A 16,802-nucleotide genomic window follows, 5' to 3' on the forward strand; every position below is an offset into this window, starting at 1 on the left:
GGATGCAGATATCTTAACCTACAGGTTTTGGAAGTATGTAGGATTCACTTGCATTAGAACATGGACACAGTACTTCTGTGTATGTGTCAGTTGTTTCCCATAGGCAAAGGTTCAAAGCTCGCAATGGTATTCCCCACATAACTCTTAAAATGCAGTAGCCAACATGCTTGTAAATTGGTAATTAAATACAAAGTAATCCAGGAAAGAAAAGGTAACAAGCAATATTGAGTATGTATTCCAATACTGGCATATTCAAGTGATGGAAATCTCTGGACTGTCAGTTCAGCTGACTTATATGTCACATTTCATCGTTGTGTTAGAAACCATTCACATTATTTTACTCTTAAAAAATCTTCTGTTCCTTTGACAAAGCCAAATATTTCTTGCTCTACATTTTCTTGCCCAGAACACTCTAAGCATTGGAAATACTTGTTAATATGTTTTACATCACCTTGAAACAAACCTGTTCTAAAATTCCACTCAATGCAGAAATAATCTATCAATAACTAAAAGTTGTTTCAATTTTATGAAGGGAAAATAAATTTTTGGCCTGTAGACTGAAACACTCCTATTTTTTTACTAGGATTATTTTGTCTGTGTATTACAAATGATACTAGGCACTGCTGGTTGCAGTTTTCAAAAACAGCTTGTGAGTACTAGTATTGGCTTTGTAGGTAACTACAGGCACGTTATAAGTTTGCAGTGCACTACAAGAAGGAGCAATTAGCAAAGTCACCGGTCCAGAAGAATGCAGCTGCTGTACCAAGGACACCATCTGAAGGGATACCTGAGCTAAAATGAAATGTACTTGTCTGCTCCATGGTTATTTGCTGGAGGGCACAAAACCTACTACTGCCCTTCTCAGCAAGATCCCTGGGCCGGCAAGGAGAAGGGGCAGGCTATGGCAGAGCTCCATGGGACGTTCAGTGTCTAATTGCCACGTGAAGCATCCAGTTCAAACTCCTGTCAGCTACTGCCACACCTTGTGAGCCTGTTTTGGAGCAGGGGCAAAACTGCATCTACATCTTGACCATGTTATTCAGTGGCTCTGTTTTGCCTCTAGGTCCCAGGCTGGGAGAAAGGCAAAACAATGGGGCACTTTTAGGGGAAAATGTCTGATTTGACTACCTGAACTGTGGCCAAAGATACCTCTTTGATGTCTCATTCTTGGGAGGTGGGAAGCCGTTCTGTCTGAGCCACAGGAGAGCCTCTACCTCAGGTGCTTCCTGCCTCGCAGAGTTTTGTTTTCTGTTTGGTCACAGTGTTGTGTTGCAGGGAAGGGCTTTAATCCAGAGGCTGTACATATGAGCCCCTCCTGAGCCCTTCCGTCACCACCTGTCTGCTCTGTGCATCTCCCAGGAGTGAAGCAGAAATTGGGGCTGTACCCAGCTGGCATCCCATCTCCTTGCTAAGTACATGTAAAGGGCTTTGGGCAGGAGATGAACCCACTCTTGTGGTTCCCCACAGGCTGGTGGGGAAGGTGCACCTGCAGTTCGAAAGCCTGCTCCAATTCAAGGAGGACTTGAATGCCAGGCTCCTTCCTGATTACTCAATGCAATGTTAGGGCATTTACGTGTTGGGTTTTTGGGGGGTTGGTTGGGTTTTTTTTGAAGTGTGTGTGAGGAAAGGTTGATTTCTGTAAACAGCCTCACAGGTGGGAATCCTGCATAGATTTACTGTGTGGCCTGAACTATCTTTGAGGGTGGGGATGAAGACCCAGGTCTTCTGAGCCTTTTCTGCTGATAAAGTGAGGGTCACTGACTGGTTGCCGTGAGACCTTGTAACCTGTAATTTATGAGACAATGAACCTGATTGAATTCTGGCTATGGTTAGCACTAGTCGCTAGGACATCTAGAAAAAAGGCATTGCAGTTGAACCAGCTCAAAGTAACTTTGGGGAGAATGAAGCCCCTGTGTGTGTCCCGTGTGGTCACCACACTTTAGCACTGGAATTGCAAATGCTGGAGCCAAATTGTCATTAGCAGCTGCGGCAAATAAATGATGACTTATCCGTTGCTGAAGGGAAACCTGATTGTTCCACCTTGGAAAAAGCCAAGCAGCACTTTGCTAGTACTGTCCTGGGTAGCCGACACATGCCCTCTAGTCTGTCCTCACCTCTTGTGGACCTGTGTTTTATACACAATTGTAGAACTAGACCAATTTCAGTGTATTTTTTGTTATCTCCTTGTGCCCTGGACAGGGAAACAAGTAAAAGATGGAGAATTCTGATTTAATGACCTATAGAGTCATCTTTCCTGTGCACATCTCACCACAGTTTGGCAAAACCGACTGAAGTACTGGGAAAATGTTTACCTACCAGAAATAATGAAAAGCAGATAAAATATCTGTCTCTCAAGATTGTAAACATTCGTTAAAAAACGTTTTCCACCATCTTAAAATATCAGAAACTTGCAGTATGTTTCTTTACTGTACTGTGTGCTTCCACAAATATCTTGTCTTTCAAAAATGCATGTTTTGTGGGTTCCTAAATAAAACTAGTATAAGACTTTTATTTATTTTTTAAGATTGAGCTATATGACTTTGAGAGACCCAGGGCTGTTCTGAGATGCAGTGCCGTGCCCCTCTGGTTTCAGTGGGGTTGCTTCGTTTTGCCTGAGAACAATTTGATAAAGATCAAGCCGTGCTCTCTCATTTTCTTCCTGGTGATGGAGGAGCAGAACCATAACATTAGTCAGCAGTTTCTGAATTTTGACCCACAATAACAAAGATACGGAAAGACAGGCGAAATAGATGGAGGCAATTACAAACAGTCACTTGATTGATGGTTGACATTGTTAGAGCTTCAGCTGTATGTCAGGTTGTGGTGGTGCTGAATCCCCATCCCTGCCGGTGGGTGTTGCCATGGGCAACAGTGCACTGAAGCCAATAAAAAGGAGAGGAAATGAGGGGAGACTCAACCTTGGGGGAAGCTGTAGGGTAGGCGCTATAAATTATGTTATACTTAGCAGTATGCAGTATCAAAATTCAGGAAAGCCGTGTGTACCTGCCGGCAGCGCCATGCCAGTTCCTGGTACCTGCTTCTCCCATGAAGTAGGTGGTGTAAGTTGTGTATGGCTTGCTGGTTACTCTCCTGCCTCTGTCTTTATTTGGGGAGGACAGGAGTGGGAAAATAATAGCAGAAACGTCTCCATTTGGTGCGTGTGTTCACTGCTGTGCGATCTGCGTTTGTGCTCTTCCCCTGCTCCTTTCTGGTGAAGTGGTGGGGTTCAGATGTGTGCTAACAGTTTGGCTGGCGGCGGGACTGGGATTTCCAGCTGTTCTCCCATACCCACGATTAGTAGTAGCATGGAGGGGTTTTGTTCTGCTGTGTGTTTTTTAAAGAAGAGATCAGCAGATTTGTTGTTTCTGGGTCAGACAGACCCAGTCAGCTTTTCAAAGGTGCTAGGGACTCACTTCCCTTAGAAAGGTAGAAAGGGCTTTTAGCATCTGGTCAACTGGGCCAGGTTCTGATTTCCATTAAGTTGGTGCCAGTTCCAGGTAACTCCACTGAAGTAAATGGAGTTTGGCACAGGTGTAAAAGTAAGCTGACTTCAGCTTGAATTTCTGCTGCCAGACAACCCTATATTTAGAATCCCATTTTTCATGGAGTACAAAGGCTTTTTTTTCCCCCCTATGAATGGGAACTCGTAAGCGCTGCAACATGACTCCTCTTGTCCTGCAGCAGAGAAAGCACCCTCGAATCACAGATCAATCACAGTTTTGCTACAGTAGTAACCCTTGCACTGATGGGAAGAGACCAACTTTCAGGTAATGCTAGCACTACCACAGAGAACTAGACATGTTTGGTTTTGTGACCTGTCATGTTTGATTGTATTTTTATGAACACTTCTGCCACAGACGTCTGTCTACATGTGAGCCTCGCCTAGTGCTGTGCTAGCTGTAACCCCATCTCGAATTGTACTGAAAGAACTGCAAGAGAAGAAAGAGGTAGTCAGTCCAGTGTGATGATTTTCTCTCCCTCCACCATTTCGAAATTCTAATTTCACCAGGGAATTATACTAGAAAGACACATCCATGGTCCACTTTTCAATGTAACATAAACCTGAAGTGCAAGGCAACAGATTTCCTTTTTTATTTGTATGCTATTTTCATTAAAGCCCATTAATCTTTTCCTTAGGGGACACTGTAATTTAAGAAAAAAAATAAAAAGTAATGTGTTAAAAGAGCATTTTTTAAAAGAATAAACCCCCTCTAAAATTACCATGCAGTATTTTGCCTTTATGCAAACTTCCCCTTGCTGAGAAATTTACTGCATTGTTAATATGAATTTCTCAGGGAAGCAGGGACAGGTTGGTGTTTTTAAAGATAATAAAGTTTGTTTTTAAATGTAGCAAAGGTAGGCAATTCTAAAGGCCCTGATCAATCACTAAGAAGCTTTGTTGTAAAAAAATACTTCTTTAGAATACAAAGCAGGCTTTTCAGAACATTCAGGCATAAAAGAGGAGGGAAGAGTGAGAGAGGAACATCACAAAAGCAGGCATAATTGATTCATAACATGTACTGAAGAGATGCAAAACAACAATGTAATTACATACTATTCTGTTTTCCTGCAGCTCCTTGCATATGAATCGCCCAGCTTGCATCCCAGTTCTGCTCTGTGTTATTAATTTTATTAAGCCGCAAGTTCTTATATTTCCAGTCTGTTGTCAGCTTTACAGATTTTTACAGCAGCAGTTGAAATGTAGCAGAGCCGAATGAATGCTTCTTGTGGTAAGTCTTCCATGTGGCTCCAGGTCCCAGTGCAATGTCAGTGCAGGCCTGCCTTTCAGCCCCGCTAAGCCTCCCAGTAAAAGAACTATGCTGCCAGCAAGATAATATCCGATCCATTAAGCATGCCTGTGAAAGCAGTTCTTTAAGAAATGGTGGGGCTAAGCTTATGAAAACCTTTCAGACAGCTCGTGTCGTAAAGCGACACTGACATGTGCAGGCTTAATTTATGTCTTTGAGAGACATGGTAAAGCTAGAGGAAAAGGAGGATGCGGATGCCACCTGAGAAGGAAGTCTTTTTTGGTGCAGCTCCTCCCATTTACCTCTGTTTACTGCCACGGAGTCCAGCATGGGCTTCAGTTTCACATTCAGCTTCACTAGACACTGGAGGAAGATGAAAAAAAGAAGAGTATGAGAGAAAAAATATTGACAGTATTTCCACTCCTTTGATGGACAGTCCAGGGAGTAACAGGGTAAAAATAATTTAATCTGTGCTAGGTCCCCACCTCCAAACGCCTCTGTAGGAGCTGATTGTTTGTAGGGGCTTATTTGCTTGTAGGAGTGTATGGTTCTCATTGAGATCTTTACCTTACTCATTTCACCCAAGGCTTTAAGTAAGCCACCAAAAATGTCAAAAAAGCACATAAGGTGGCAGAGTTGCTGGTCAGCTACTTTAGCTTTCTTGTAATCCTGATCGATAGTTCTCCTGAGGCATCCCCCAAGTGCCTGAGCTATCCAGTTGCTGGCAGCTATGAGCAGCAGGTCCACTGGCTGGATGACAAGTTGGATAAAGCTGAAATAACCTTCAGATTCTCCCTAGTGCTAGATTCCTATATCCTATAGATGAATAAGCCATAACACTACTGTGCTTTCCAAAGCTGGCAAAAAAAATACATTTCTGTGTGCTCAAAACAAAGGGGGAAAAAATTGGTTTTGTTTTTAAATTGCAGTGAAGTCACCTCTTTTCTACATGCCCAGTCCAAAGCTCACAGAAGCCAGTAAGAATTTTTTATTTGTTTTCAGACCCAAAATTCTAAAACCCCTGCACATCTTTGCTAGAAGTTTATTTTACCTTTCCCTTTAGTATCAAAAGCTTATGTGCAAAGACCACAAGTGCTTCATTTGGTTTTATTCCTACATTCAAGAGAGAGGAACTTCTTAACAGCAGCACTCAGATGTGAAGAAAGAGTTAGCCAGTTACCTCCCAAGGGGGTCACCAAACGTGCCCTTCCAGGACAGTGGAGTATTATTCTTTTGCAGCTTTTTGGATTAGGAAGAAGTGGGTTTTGCTGAGAGTTGAGTAGCATGCTTGCTCCGACAGCGTGGAAATTACATATTTGTCATTTGAAATAAATGCAAGATTAAAAAAAAAAAAAGGAGACAGCAAAAGCAGTTTTTCTGAAAGTGCAGAAAATTGTGAGGAAAGGGGAAGCAGGTCCCTCTGTTCATCATTTTCATTATTTGCTTTAAGTAGTGGGGTTAACAGCAACCACTTTACATGATCCCCAGAGCCCAGACTCCACTAAAGAACAGGGTTTTTTTTATAGCTAGACATGGGAGCTTGGTTAGCTACTGAAGTAAGTCTTGGTAGATTTTTAATTGAGCTATTATATGATAATTAAGGGTTAATGGCCTGATTTTAAGATGTGCTGAAAACTTGCAATTTCAGTTGCCTTCAGTAGGAAATATGAATGCTCAGCATTTCTGAAAAATCACACCATGGGTAAGTGGCTGATTTGTGTGGAACTCAAAGCAAATCTGCTTGAAATTGTTTCTGTAGAATGTGACACAGACTGGGCAGATAATTTTGGCCTGTATTAAGAGGCAGAGTCTGCTGCAGTCTCTGCCACATTGAGTACTGCTCGCTGGTGAGTCGTTCATTTGATAGAATGGACATGGGTTTTTAACAATCCCATCACCATGCCTCAGAGCTCCCCACTTTTAGCTCTTTATTTTAGCCCATTCTGTATTCCCTGAATCTGATTTGGTGGAATCCAAACCAGGGGGGCAGTAATACATCATAAACACCTGAAAACACCCAAAGAGCTCATTGTTGCTGTCATTGGCACCTGTATTTCCACTGCCAACTCAGTGTCTAGAGGTAGCACATTACATACTCAACTCACAACACCAACATTTCAGATCCTTTCTGTGCAAAGCCAGTATCCATCCACTGGCAGTTAACCTTGCTGGTACTTCTTAAATCTTGAAAAAGTTTTCGTGAAGTATTTTTCCAATATACACTTCAGATTAAAAAGAACCCAGCATCTAAATCATGTTCAAATGTCTCCAAGCACAAAGACAGCATTCTGCATTCACACCCCGTCAGCCCTGGGATCTGTGACTGCAAAGTGCAGTATAGGCTGTTGCTGTCATAAACGCTACAACAGCAACCTATCGCTGCTACAGGGAGTGCAGGGGAGCTCCCTGGGACAGCAGACTGTCTCAGTATGGGTGTGCTGCTCTCAGCTCTACCTGTGGCCTTTCTGTACTGTATTGGCACCAGGACTCACCACAAGACCGTGATCTTTTGAGTCCTAGTGCCAGGGAGCAAATGCAGAGCTCTGGGCATGACCGGCTGCTGTGCTGTCCCTCCAGGCCCAGGCATATGCCACGCTCTTATGGCAGGAGACACCTCTTGCACTGTGCCAGCAGGACTGTGAGTGCTTGAGCTGCTCAGATCAATTAGCTTTGCATCAACTACAGCAGTGACCAGAAGCCCAAGTAGACTGGGAATGGATTCAAGAAGCACCCACACAGTGCTGCAGTAATCACTGTATCTTATGAGCTGTAAACACATTTTAAATCCAAAAGCAAGTACATATATTTTATAGAAATATATACCTAAGTGCATAGTACAGTCTAATAGCCCAAGTGCACCAGAGGTTACCAGGCAAATAACAGGAGTGGTTAACTAATAACATTAATTTTGCTGAAATAAATTAAAAGGAGTATTTAAGAAAGAATAAACCATGTCTTTAATATTCAGTTTTAACACAGCACAATCCATTAATTCTCTGGAATACTAACAAAATATATTGTGTAATTTTAAGAAACTTTATTTTGTTACACATTAATTTAGATTAGGGGTATCCACAGTGCAGATTTTGCTCTTGGTCTATAAAATGTCTTTATTCAGACATTGATTTGATGTTTAAGCCACTGCTGCTGTATTTAGTAGCCTTTCACTTTGGGACTCTTTCATTCTGATCTAGTCTTTTAATTAAACCAACTACTATAATTTCTATGGAAATTAGCTTTTATTTTATTTTTTCCAGCTACCAAAGCATTTCAGTAGGACTTTTCTGATACAAAGTACACAAATTGGATTTTATTTCTGCTTGAGATGTAATTAAAAACTAATTTGCTTACTATATATCTGGCCCTGTTTTAATTATTAAACTCCGGTAATCAATTTTCTTTTATGAAGCTTCTGGGAAATTATCTCAAAAGCAACACATTTCTCTCCCTTCTGGCAGGCACTCGACCATTTACGGAATTACATTCATAGCACCTGTTCCTGATCCGGATTAAACCACCAATTTATTCCCAAAGCTCTTTAAGTTTATTTGGCTGTAGCCTAGTCAGGGTTTTCTACCTCCTGGCTGCACTTCCTTACTTTCCTTTTTATTGCATGAAAGCCCTGCTGCCCTGCTCCTCCACGCCGCTGTTTTCGATGCATGTCTTGTACAAACAGCTTTGCTAGTGAGATGTCTAATTTTGTGAGCAGCTTCTGAACCCCCCAATTTATTATTTGCTTTACTAGTAAGAGGCTTGGACTTCAACAGCTGTGTGATGTGGGATACCACCACGTAAGCTCTTAGCTCCATAAATACCTTTTCCCCCGTCCCTCCTCAGTGCAGTGGGCAGGCTGTGAGCCAGCCGTGCACAGCGGGCGAGGGAAGCCCTACCAGGGAGCGTTCCTGTCTCTCCGCCTGGGACCTTAATGCCCACTCACAGCTCTTCCACTGCAGTGCAGCTGCCTGGCTACACTGCAGTAGGTGCGCAGTTGGTGACCTTTCCCATTTTATCCCCTGTGCTGTAAGAGCTGATCTTAACTGCAGAGTAATAAAGGGTGCTGGATCAGTGGTCATGCTGGTGGCTGCATGCTCTGGCACTAGGAAAGGCCAGATAGGCTTACAGTTCCCTTCTGCATCTATTACCTCAGATGTGTGACTAAGCTGTTTTTCATAAAGTTACTGTATAGCACTGGCTTTTTCTTACCACCTTCAGTAATTTAGGTGTCTCTTGTGACTATGTACAGCTCTGCCTGCAGCATATTTTCATGAGTTACAGCTCCTCTTACAAATAAGCTCTTCCTGCATGAGAAAAGGTTAAAGGCACTTCAGCCTTCACATTGTGTACACCTGGGGAGAGGGGCAGGGCTGCTTGAGGGAAGAGCCCAGAAGTGGGTGAGTGTGAGACACTCAGAGGAAATGATTTATGGGAGAAGGTAGGGAGAGGAGTGTGTTGTTTGTTGTTGGGTATAGAGATGTATTTCTTGCGTGTATTTTGCTAGCTAAAGTGCAGAGATTGCAGAAATAGCAAAAGTAGCAACAAACTGCTTCAGGGAGAGGGTGCTGAGTAGCAGTGGAGGAATTTGGTAGTAGACTTGTCCCTAGGTTGAAACGGAGTGGTGGGAGAGAGGACTTATCTGCTACATCACCTTTGTCTCTGGGAAAGGATGTTGTCTGAAACAGCCAAGATGCTGTGCAGAGGTGATTGGAGTCTCAATTACTGCTGAAGCAAATACAACAGTTTGTTGTCTTTTAAGACTAACATCAAATCCTTTTAAAGAGGAGCATGGTAAGTCCTAACTTACAAACACTGCAGGACTAGTATACTCCAGAGCATACACTTTTCCTTTTCTTGCCACCCCTTTCCACCAACCTTTCCCACCCCCTCTCCCGAGATTCCCATCCAAATATTGACCAATTCTGACCTTTCTTAACTCATGAGCTTTGACAAAATACAGCTCACGGAAGTATGGTTGCAGGTCTAATATTTGTAAAGTCAGTTTATGGAATAAGACCATATAAATTCATTTTTATGACTAAGCACATATCAAAAAGTTATAGGTCTCAGTGTTCACTCTACTTTGGAACCCAGTGGCTTGTAATGAATCACTTTTATTACGTAGGCAGTTTCTGAGTTGGAAGGGAGGACTAGTGACCGAGCAGCCATAGGGATAAATTCAGACCTGGTGTAAGCATTTGAAGCATTGCTGAAGTCAAGAGAGTCATGACCAGTTACAGCAAAGCTGAATTGGACTCCTGAGTTTTGCTGAAGTGGCTTTCCCGTGAGAATACGTAGGCTAAAGGTGAGCCATCTATCTGAAAGTCCTTGAACTTCAGATTAGTTCAGATAAAAGGGAACCTGTACTGCAGTCATCCACAGATTTCATCTTCATAATACATATACGTGATGGAAGTTGTTTTGAAAACCCCAAAGTATTTCTGTATATGTGCCCACGTACTAAAACAAAGACGACTGCTAAAATCCTACCTTCTCAGGCAGACTGCAAAGCAGTACAGGGATGATCTAGGGATTAACCTCTGTGAACTTCTGACTGTGTGCATATATGAATTATTTGCCTTTCAGGCTGTATTTAATCATTATGTTCCAGAAAAAAATACTGTATTTGGGAGGAAGATGAGTTCATGGTGGGGGGTGGGGGATCACTGCAATCCCCTTGAAGTTGAAGGAGAGTTTGTTTATTCCTTCTAGGCCTTACTGAGGAGGGGTCTGGACGATCAAGCACATAATGCATCAGTGCCTTACTTTTGCATTTCTGCCTGGGAATTTTTTTTTGGTGCACAAAATATAATTAGATAAACTGAATATAATTCTAACTTTTGTATAGAAAACAGGAGCTTCTTTTATCTTCTCTGTAGAAATTGTTAGCAGTGTGGAACGAAGCGAATTGTGACTGGAAAGGGATCTAATACGCAAGTGTGCACATTGTCTGCGATGAATTAGTGTTACGTGTCTTTCTGGTGATGGTACACTAGGAAACATTATGCTGCACTCCTTTGTAAGTTTATATATATCTATATGCATACTACAGAAGGATAATTATAAAGTAAGATTATTCACTGGTAAAATGTGCCACATACTTCAGGGAGGAAAATAAGTACAAAGCTCCTGGCAGCCAAATATGCTCTGACCAGCATCAAGCATGCTGTGCTGTCAAAGGCAAAGAGTGATACTGAAGGACTGGGCACCTATGGAAGTAACTCAGCTGATGTGTTGCCATAGTTGCAAATGATTCATCTGTTCCTAATAATTTCATGAAACTGAGGGTTTGCTCAGAAGATTTTGATTCTACGTCTGAAGCACACAAGAGACAGAATGTTTCTAACTCTTCTTTCAACATTTTAACCAAGCAGCTGATCAATGTCTTCTGCCTTGTTATTAAATGGGTTTTGAAAAACTCTTCAAATCATATCAGTCTCATATCCTTATTTAGTTCTTTGAATTTGCCCTCAGCTGGGAATTCTGCAGGCAACTGTGATTCTGTTGTGTTAAACACTCACTTGAAGCGTTTCATCCATCATCATTTCTAGTCCTTTTCTGATGCAATGTAGTTTGTGCTTTGTCTTTCTTGAAAACTGAATGGCTGTTAAATTATCCATTTATCTTCTTTCGGATTTGCTGTACAACTTGAGTTCCCTCTATTGACTGTCTCTTCTACCTTATCTGCCAACTTTTCAATCTGTTTCCTCAGATCTATAATTTATATACATTTCCATACACAACTGCATGTCCTTCGCAACACATTAGGCAGATAATTCTAAATAAGACACAGCACAGAAACGGTAGGATTATGAATTATTCACTTTTTCTCACAGATCAGGCTGCTCAGTTTCACCAAAGGTAACCACAAATGTCTTTTGGTCTTCTCACAAATATCTTTGTGGATGACCTGTCCTTTCAGTTGAGACTTTTTTGGCATAAGTTGACTGAGAAGTAAGTTGAAGTTCTCTTGTTTGAAGGAAAAAAGAGCTCATTTTTGCTGTGTCATCTTCTAAGCAATTTGGAAAAACCTTGTTTAGTTCTTGACAGTAATAAAACGTTTCATCAGTAATCTCATCAAATTGCAAAAGTCACAGCAAAAATAATGTTCTGATGATTTCTAAAAGCAAAAGGAATTTCTTCCTGCTCTCAGGAAACAAAGAGAAGGATCCGGATCTTTGTACCCATTGTATAAAGGTGCTCGTATACTCGCAGACACAAAGATCCTTGCTCTGAAGCCACTGTGACTTTCCATATTATGCTGTGAAACAGTGACTGACTTGGAAGGGAATTGCAAATAAAAGCATTCTTTCTTCTTTTCCTCTTTTTCTTTCTTTCTTGTCTAGCTCTTCTTTTGTACTACCAGAGAGTAAAGGTGAAGCAGCAGAAAAACCCCAGACTTGTAGGTTAAGGGCAGCTTGCTGATACTTAGTCCGTTACTGGAAGTTGTGATACAGTCATGGTATCTGAGTTTTATGAAAGTTCAAGAGAATTAATTCTGGGTGGTCTTATTTAGGTTCATTGTTAGTAGACAAGCAACAAGGCAACAAAAGTGCTGAACCTAGTTCAATTCCTGTTTCAAGGCTAGAAAAAGATCCTTCTGCGGTGCCAAAATCTCCTTTCTCTGGGGTGATCCCCTATTCCTAACATAATCTTTAGCTACCAACTCCCCCCAGCACTGGCATTTAGCCTGATTAAGTTTCCTCTGAAGCAAATTTCTTACAAATGCAGCAGAATATGTTGCACCTGCTCTTCCTTAGATAATATTACCCCCTGGATTTCAACACAAAGTGAGACTAATTTGATCTGCCAAAGTCTGTGCAGCCTTAGTTCATGGTGTATCACACACTGCTTCCTGAGCCTACCTGCTTTACTATTCCTTGTCAGCCAGGCAGTCCCAGGAAGCATAGATGTGTTGTCTCTCACTCTCTGTGTTTAAATCAAATGTCAGAAATAAGCCCTGCAAAAGTGTGCATTTTTGATGGTGTTCTGTAGGATCTATTGGAAGGCCTCTTCCTCCAACACCCTACAAAGGAAAAGCTGATTTCAATGAGAATCTCTGAGCTGATCAAGTTGCTTCCTATACCTTCCAAATACCTTTGTCCTGATTCTTTTGTTGTTGTTCTTAAAACAATTCATAACAACTTGTGAGCATATTTCAGGGAAGGTCTATATCTTGCTCATGGTGATCAACTTGCTACCTGTCCCTGGACTAGCTGCAAACTAGCATTGCTCTGACTTTTGTACCTATAACCCCGGGTATGGGTGAACTGTGGGTACAGCAAGCAATTTCCAAAATGGTCATACAAATAAACTCTTCCTCTCTACATAATTCTAAAGGTTTTCCAGATCTGACTGTATAGAGAGGACAGAAACACGTGAAGAAAAGTCATTGTTTTGGCTGCATCCAGAGACTCCTGCCTGAGCACAGCCTAAGCCATCCCACACAGTCCTGTTCTGGACAAGCAGGACTTCTAGGGGAGCGGCCCAAACCCTGAATTTTGTATTGTTATTTCCTTGTGCAAAACTGCAATTGAAGGAATAAGAGAAAGTGGTGATTGAGGAAGAGCTGCATCGGGACATAACGTGAGATTCTTAAAGCATACCTTTTCCTTCTCTGTAAAGGAATATTAAAAGGTTAATCTCCTGCCTTACAGTTGTAACTAGAGTAGACACTTTTGGAAAAATAATCACTGTGCATGCATAATGCACTTCCAATTCAGGTTTTAAAGTCAGCTCTTGAACCAGAGGAGTTACAGCACAGAGGTAGTCGTGATTGTTGGACGCTTCTGTGTATTTTTGCTATGCTTTGTAGAGGCTCTACCATTTATGACACCTTGTGCATTTAATGTATGCTTAGAAGCAGAATAGATGCTTTTGCAGCTACATCATCATACTCTAAAGATAGATTTAATTACAAGGCCAGACATTGTCTTCTGTAGGAAGACAGCTATATCAGCTCATGCAGCAGCAGACTGATTAGATTTCTCTCTAATCATGTCAAACAATGTGATAAAGGACTCGGTGCCTCCACATTCTGCTCAAAACACTTGCTAAGCTAAACATAAACATTTCTTCTCTTCCCAGATTGCCCCTAGAATCTCCAGTAATGCAGATTCACTTCTGTAGATACTGTTATACATTTAAAGCTTTCAATACTTCAGGAAAGCTTGAATAGCACTAAAAATAGCACTAAAATGGAACAGTTCAACGGAGCACCAAGGTAGAGGTGAGCAGGGCAATCTCAGGCACGCATAAGTTGTAAAAGCCTGAGCTTCTTTATCTTCCACAAAGACATCTCCCTTAAATTTAAATAGCTGCTGTCATTGTCACTGACTACCTGACTATGTATTTATCTGCCCAGAAGCAGAGTGCATGGCCTTTGGCCCTGCTATTCATAGCGTTACTGTCTCTGCCTAACAATGCTGTGAACAGAGCCAGGCTTCTGTTAGCATCTTTTGTTTGATGTGAATCGCTCAAGCTTTGATGTTGTTTGTGAGAAAAATCATGATTAAAAAGAATAAGATCTTTACTCTCCTGCTCTGTCTGCTCCCCCACAGAGAAATCTAATCCAAGTTGGAGAAAAATCTGTGACGGGTCCTGTCTTAGATACACACAAACCACGAAGTCCAGGAGAGATTATGTTTTGGTGTTTAAACTCTTTGCATCGCTTTATTGGAGGGTCAGAGAGGCAATTTGTCTTAATGATGAGAATTCTGTTTCCTGTTACGTGAACACGTATGTCAAATAGGTACGGAACAGTTTCTGTGTGTGGTTAGCACAGCTGTCAGTGTAGGCACAGGGCTTTATTTTCAGTGAGGTAACTTAGATTTTCTGCTTTAGTTGCATCTGTTTCCTCTTTATAGACTATTCTACCAAAAAAAAGGGGGATGATTACTTCATACTGAAGCTACATTAGTAAATTCGAAACACTCTATGGCTCCAAAAATGTATTTTTTCTTATAAATTATTGTTTTAATAAGCTTGTTTCTCATCTGTACTGATGAGCTCTTTTCTTGCTGGCGTTTTTGAATGAAGAGCGAATGTGATGCAGTAAAGCGTAACTAAAGCCCCTAAAATCAGAGCTTCATAGTAAATGGATGGCTGTTCTGCTACTCAAGGCAAAAACTCCACTGTCACATAAAAATACTCTGATCAGCGATCACTACAGTAACAAAAAAGTAAATTCGATAAAATTATAATGTCCCGAGTGTAATAAAAAGCAATGAACAAAAAATTGGGAAGCTTTTATCTTCACAAATCTTTGATCCACAGTGTGAAGGAAACAGATTTGATTACTAAGGTGTTTTGAAATAGGCAGTGGCTTGAATCCCACACTGAGCAGCAGATATGGAACCAAGCAAGGGAGCAGAGCTGTGGCTTACCTTGTGCCAAGAGCAGTCAGGTTTACAGAGTGAAGACAGAAAGGTTTGGATTTAGGCACTGGGATGTGGGAAATCTAGCAGTGTATAATTCTTTATTTTTGTTTTTTTAATATCCCCAGCTGTCATTACGTATCTATATTCAAGCTTCAAGTTCCATATTAGATTATGATGTAGCATATTTTTGTATATCTTTGACTAATCTTTCCTTTGAGTCAGATGGGCTTTCCAAGTGGCAAACAGGACTACTAGTGGAAGTTGCACAGATCTTGAGGATTTTCTAGTCACTTGTAAACCTGCTCATAAAAAGGGCCCAAACTCAGAAAACAATTCTAGTCAGGTAAGCAGAGGGAAGTGATACACTTCCCCTAGTAAAAGAGACTTCATCTCCCTTTACCTGGGAGAAAGTTGCACCTCAGAGTGGGTTGTCTTGAGCTGTATCTTACAGCAGGTACATAAGGAGCATGCAGAGCCAAATCTCCCCAGAAGACTAATTCAAAGAATGTTTCAGAACAGAGAGTTGAGGGATAGGGGGGGAAGAGGGGAAAGGCTAGGAAGGCCATAACTCTCTGAAATGCTCTGCAAACTTTATATACCGTGTTAAGTATGAAACATTCCTTGTGGGCGCTCTGCTACGTGGCCTAGCTCCTAAGCTTTGACTGCGGGGAAGATACAGCTTGTTACATTATTGTCAGTGCACCAGGGTGGTGTTAGACCACTCCTGGCAGCTTGGGCTGTGAAGTTCCTTCTGTAGCGCACCCTTCAGACATCTGCCGCTGCCAAGAACAGCCTACTCTTGGCACCTACTTTGAGCAAAGAAAATTTCAGGGGGCTCTTGTGATCTACTGCCTGGATTTAATGGGAGTCGCCTGCATTCACTGGTTGCTGGGACCTTCTCTACCGTGTGGGCGTAAAATAAAACTGAGCACAGCATTAAGTCCTGCTGTAGCAATTGCGTTGGTGCGGATGCACATGTTTCCCACAGAGTTCCCTTCAGGCCCTGGATGCTAGGAGCTGCCCACATGGATTCAGGACTTGTAATCACCACCATGGAGGAAACTCCATGCAAAAGCTTTGATTTGTTCTCTATGGTTTAATGTTGTAATTCTGGTATCAAAATGAGTGTCAAGCATTTATTTCAAACATACGGTTTTTATAAGCGCCATGCTAGTGATCTCTATAAGTACTGCTAAGCTTTTACTAATCTGTCAGCTGCCACCACCTCTTTATGTTGCACTGGTAATGATGTAACCCATTCTATCCCCACATGCAGCCCTACAACATATTACAACAGCTAGAATTTTAAAGAACATATTGCGGGGGGGGGGGGGGGAGGGGGGAGGGGAAGAAATCTAGGACTTGGCAAAAGTTGTGGTGTTCAGCCAGCCTTAAATGGAGGATTTATAATGCCTGAATACACTACTGATGAGATATGTGTATTGAGGTTTGATTAAGTTGGATATGAAAATTAAAATGTGGCTTCACATTGAAGAGAGAATCTCCCGCAGTGTGATACTATGACATCAAGTTTTCTGTTTACCCCTAAGGCTGGTACTGCAATGACTTCCAGGTTTGATGGTGTCTCTTTTTAAAGTTGTTTAGCAGCAGGCTAATAGCTGCACAGCATGATGCAAAGACAGCAGAAAGCAGGGAAATCAGATGTGAATATATTCCCCAG

At 41.7% G+C, this 16,802-nt stretch overlaps 1 protein-coding gene across 1 annotated transcript in view; it reads right to left on the bottom strand.

Moving 5' to 3' along the window:
- Nucleotides 1-4,949: 4,949 nt before the first annotated feature.
- The window catches only part of PDE11A (phosphodiesterase 11A), a gene marked incomplete at both ends in the record, with an annotated part of 130,917 nt that continues 119,064 nt past the window's right edge, over nt 4,950-16,802 (bottom strand). Inside the window, one exon of the mRNA XM_084264499.1 lies at nt 4,950-5,111. Coding sequence (XP_084120625.1) covers nt 4,950-5,111 — 162 coding nt within the window. The remainder of the gene's footprint in view (nt 5,112-16,802) is intronic.

Source organism: Gallinula chloropus (assembly GCF_964237585.1).
Source record: "Gallinula chloropus genome assembly, chromosome: 5".
NCBI lineage: Eukaryota > Metazoa > Chordata > Aves > Gruiformes > Rallidae > Gallinula > Gallinula chloropus.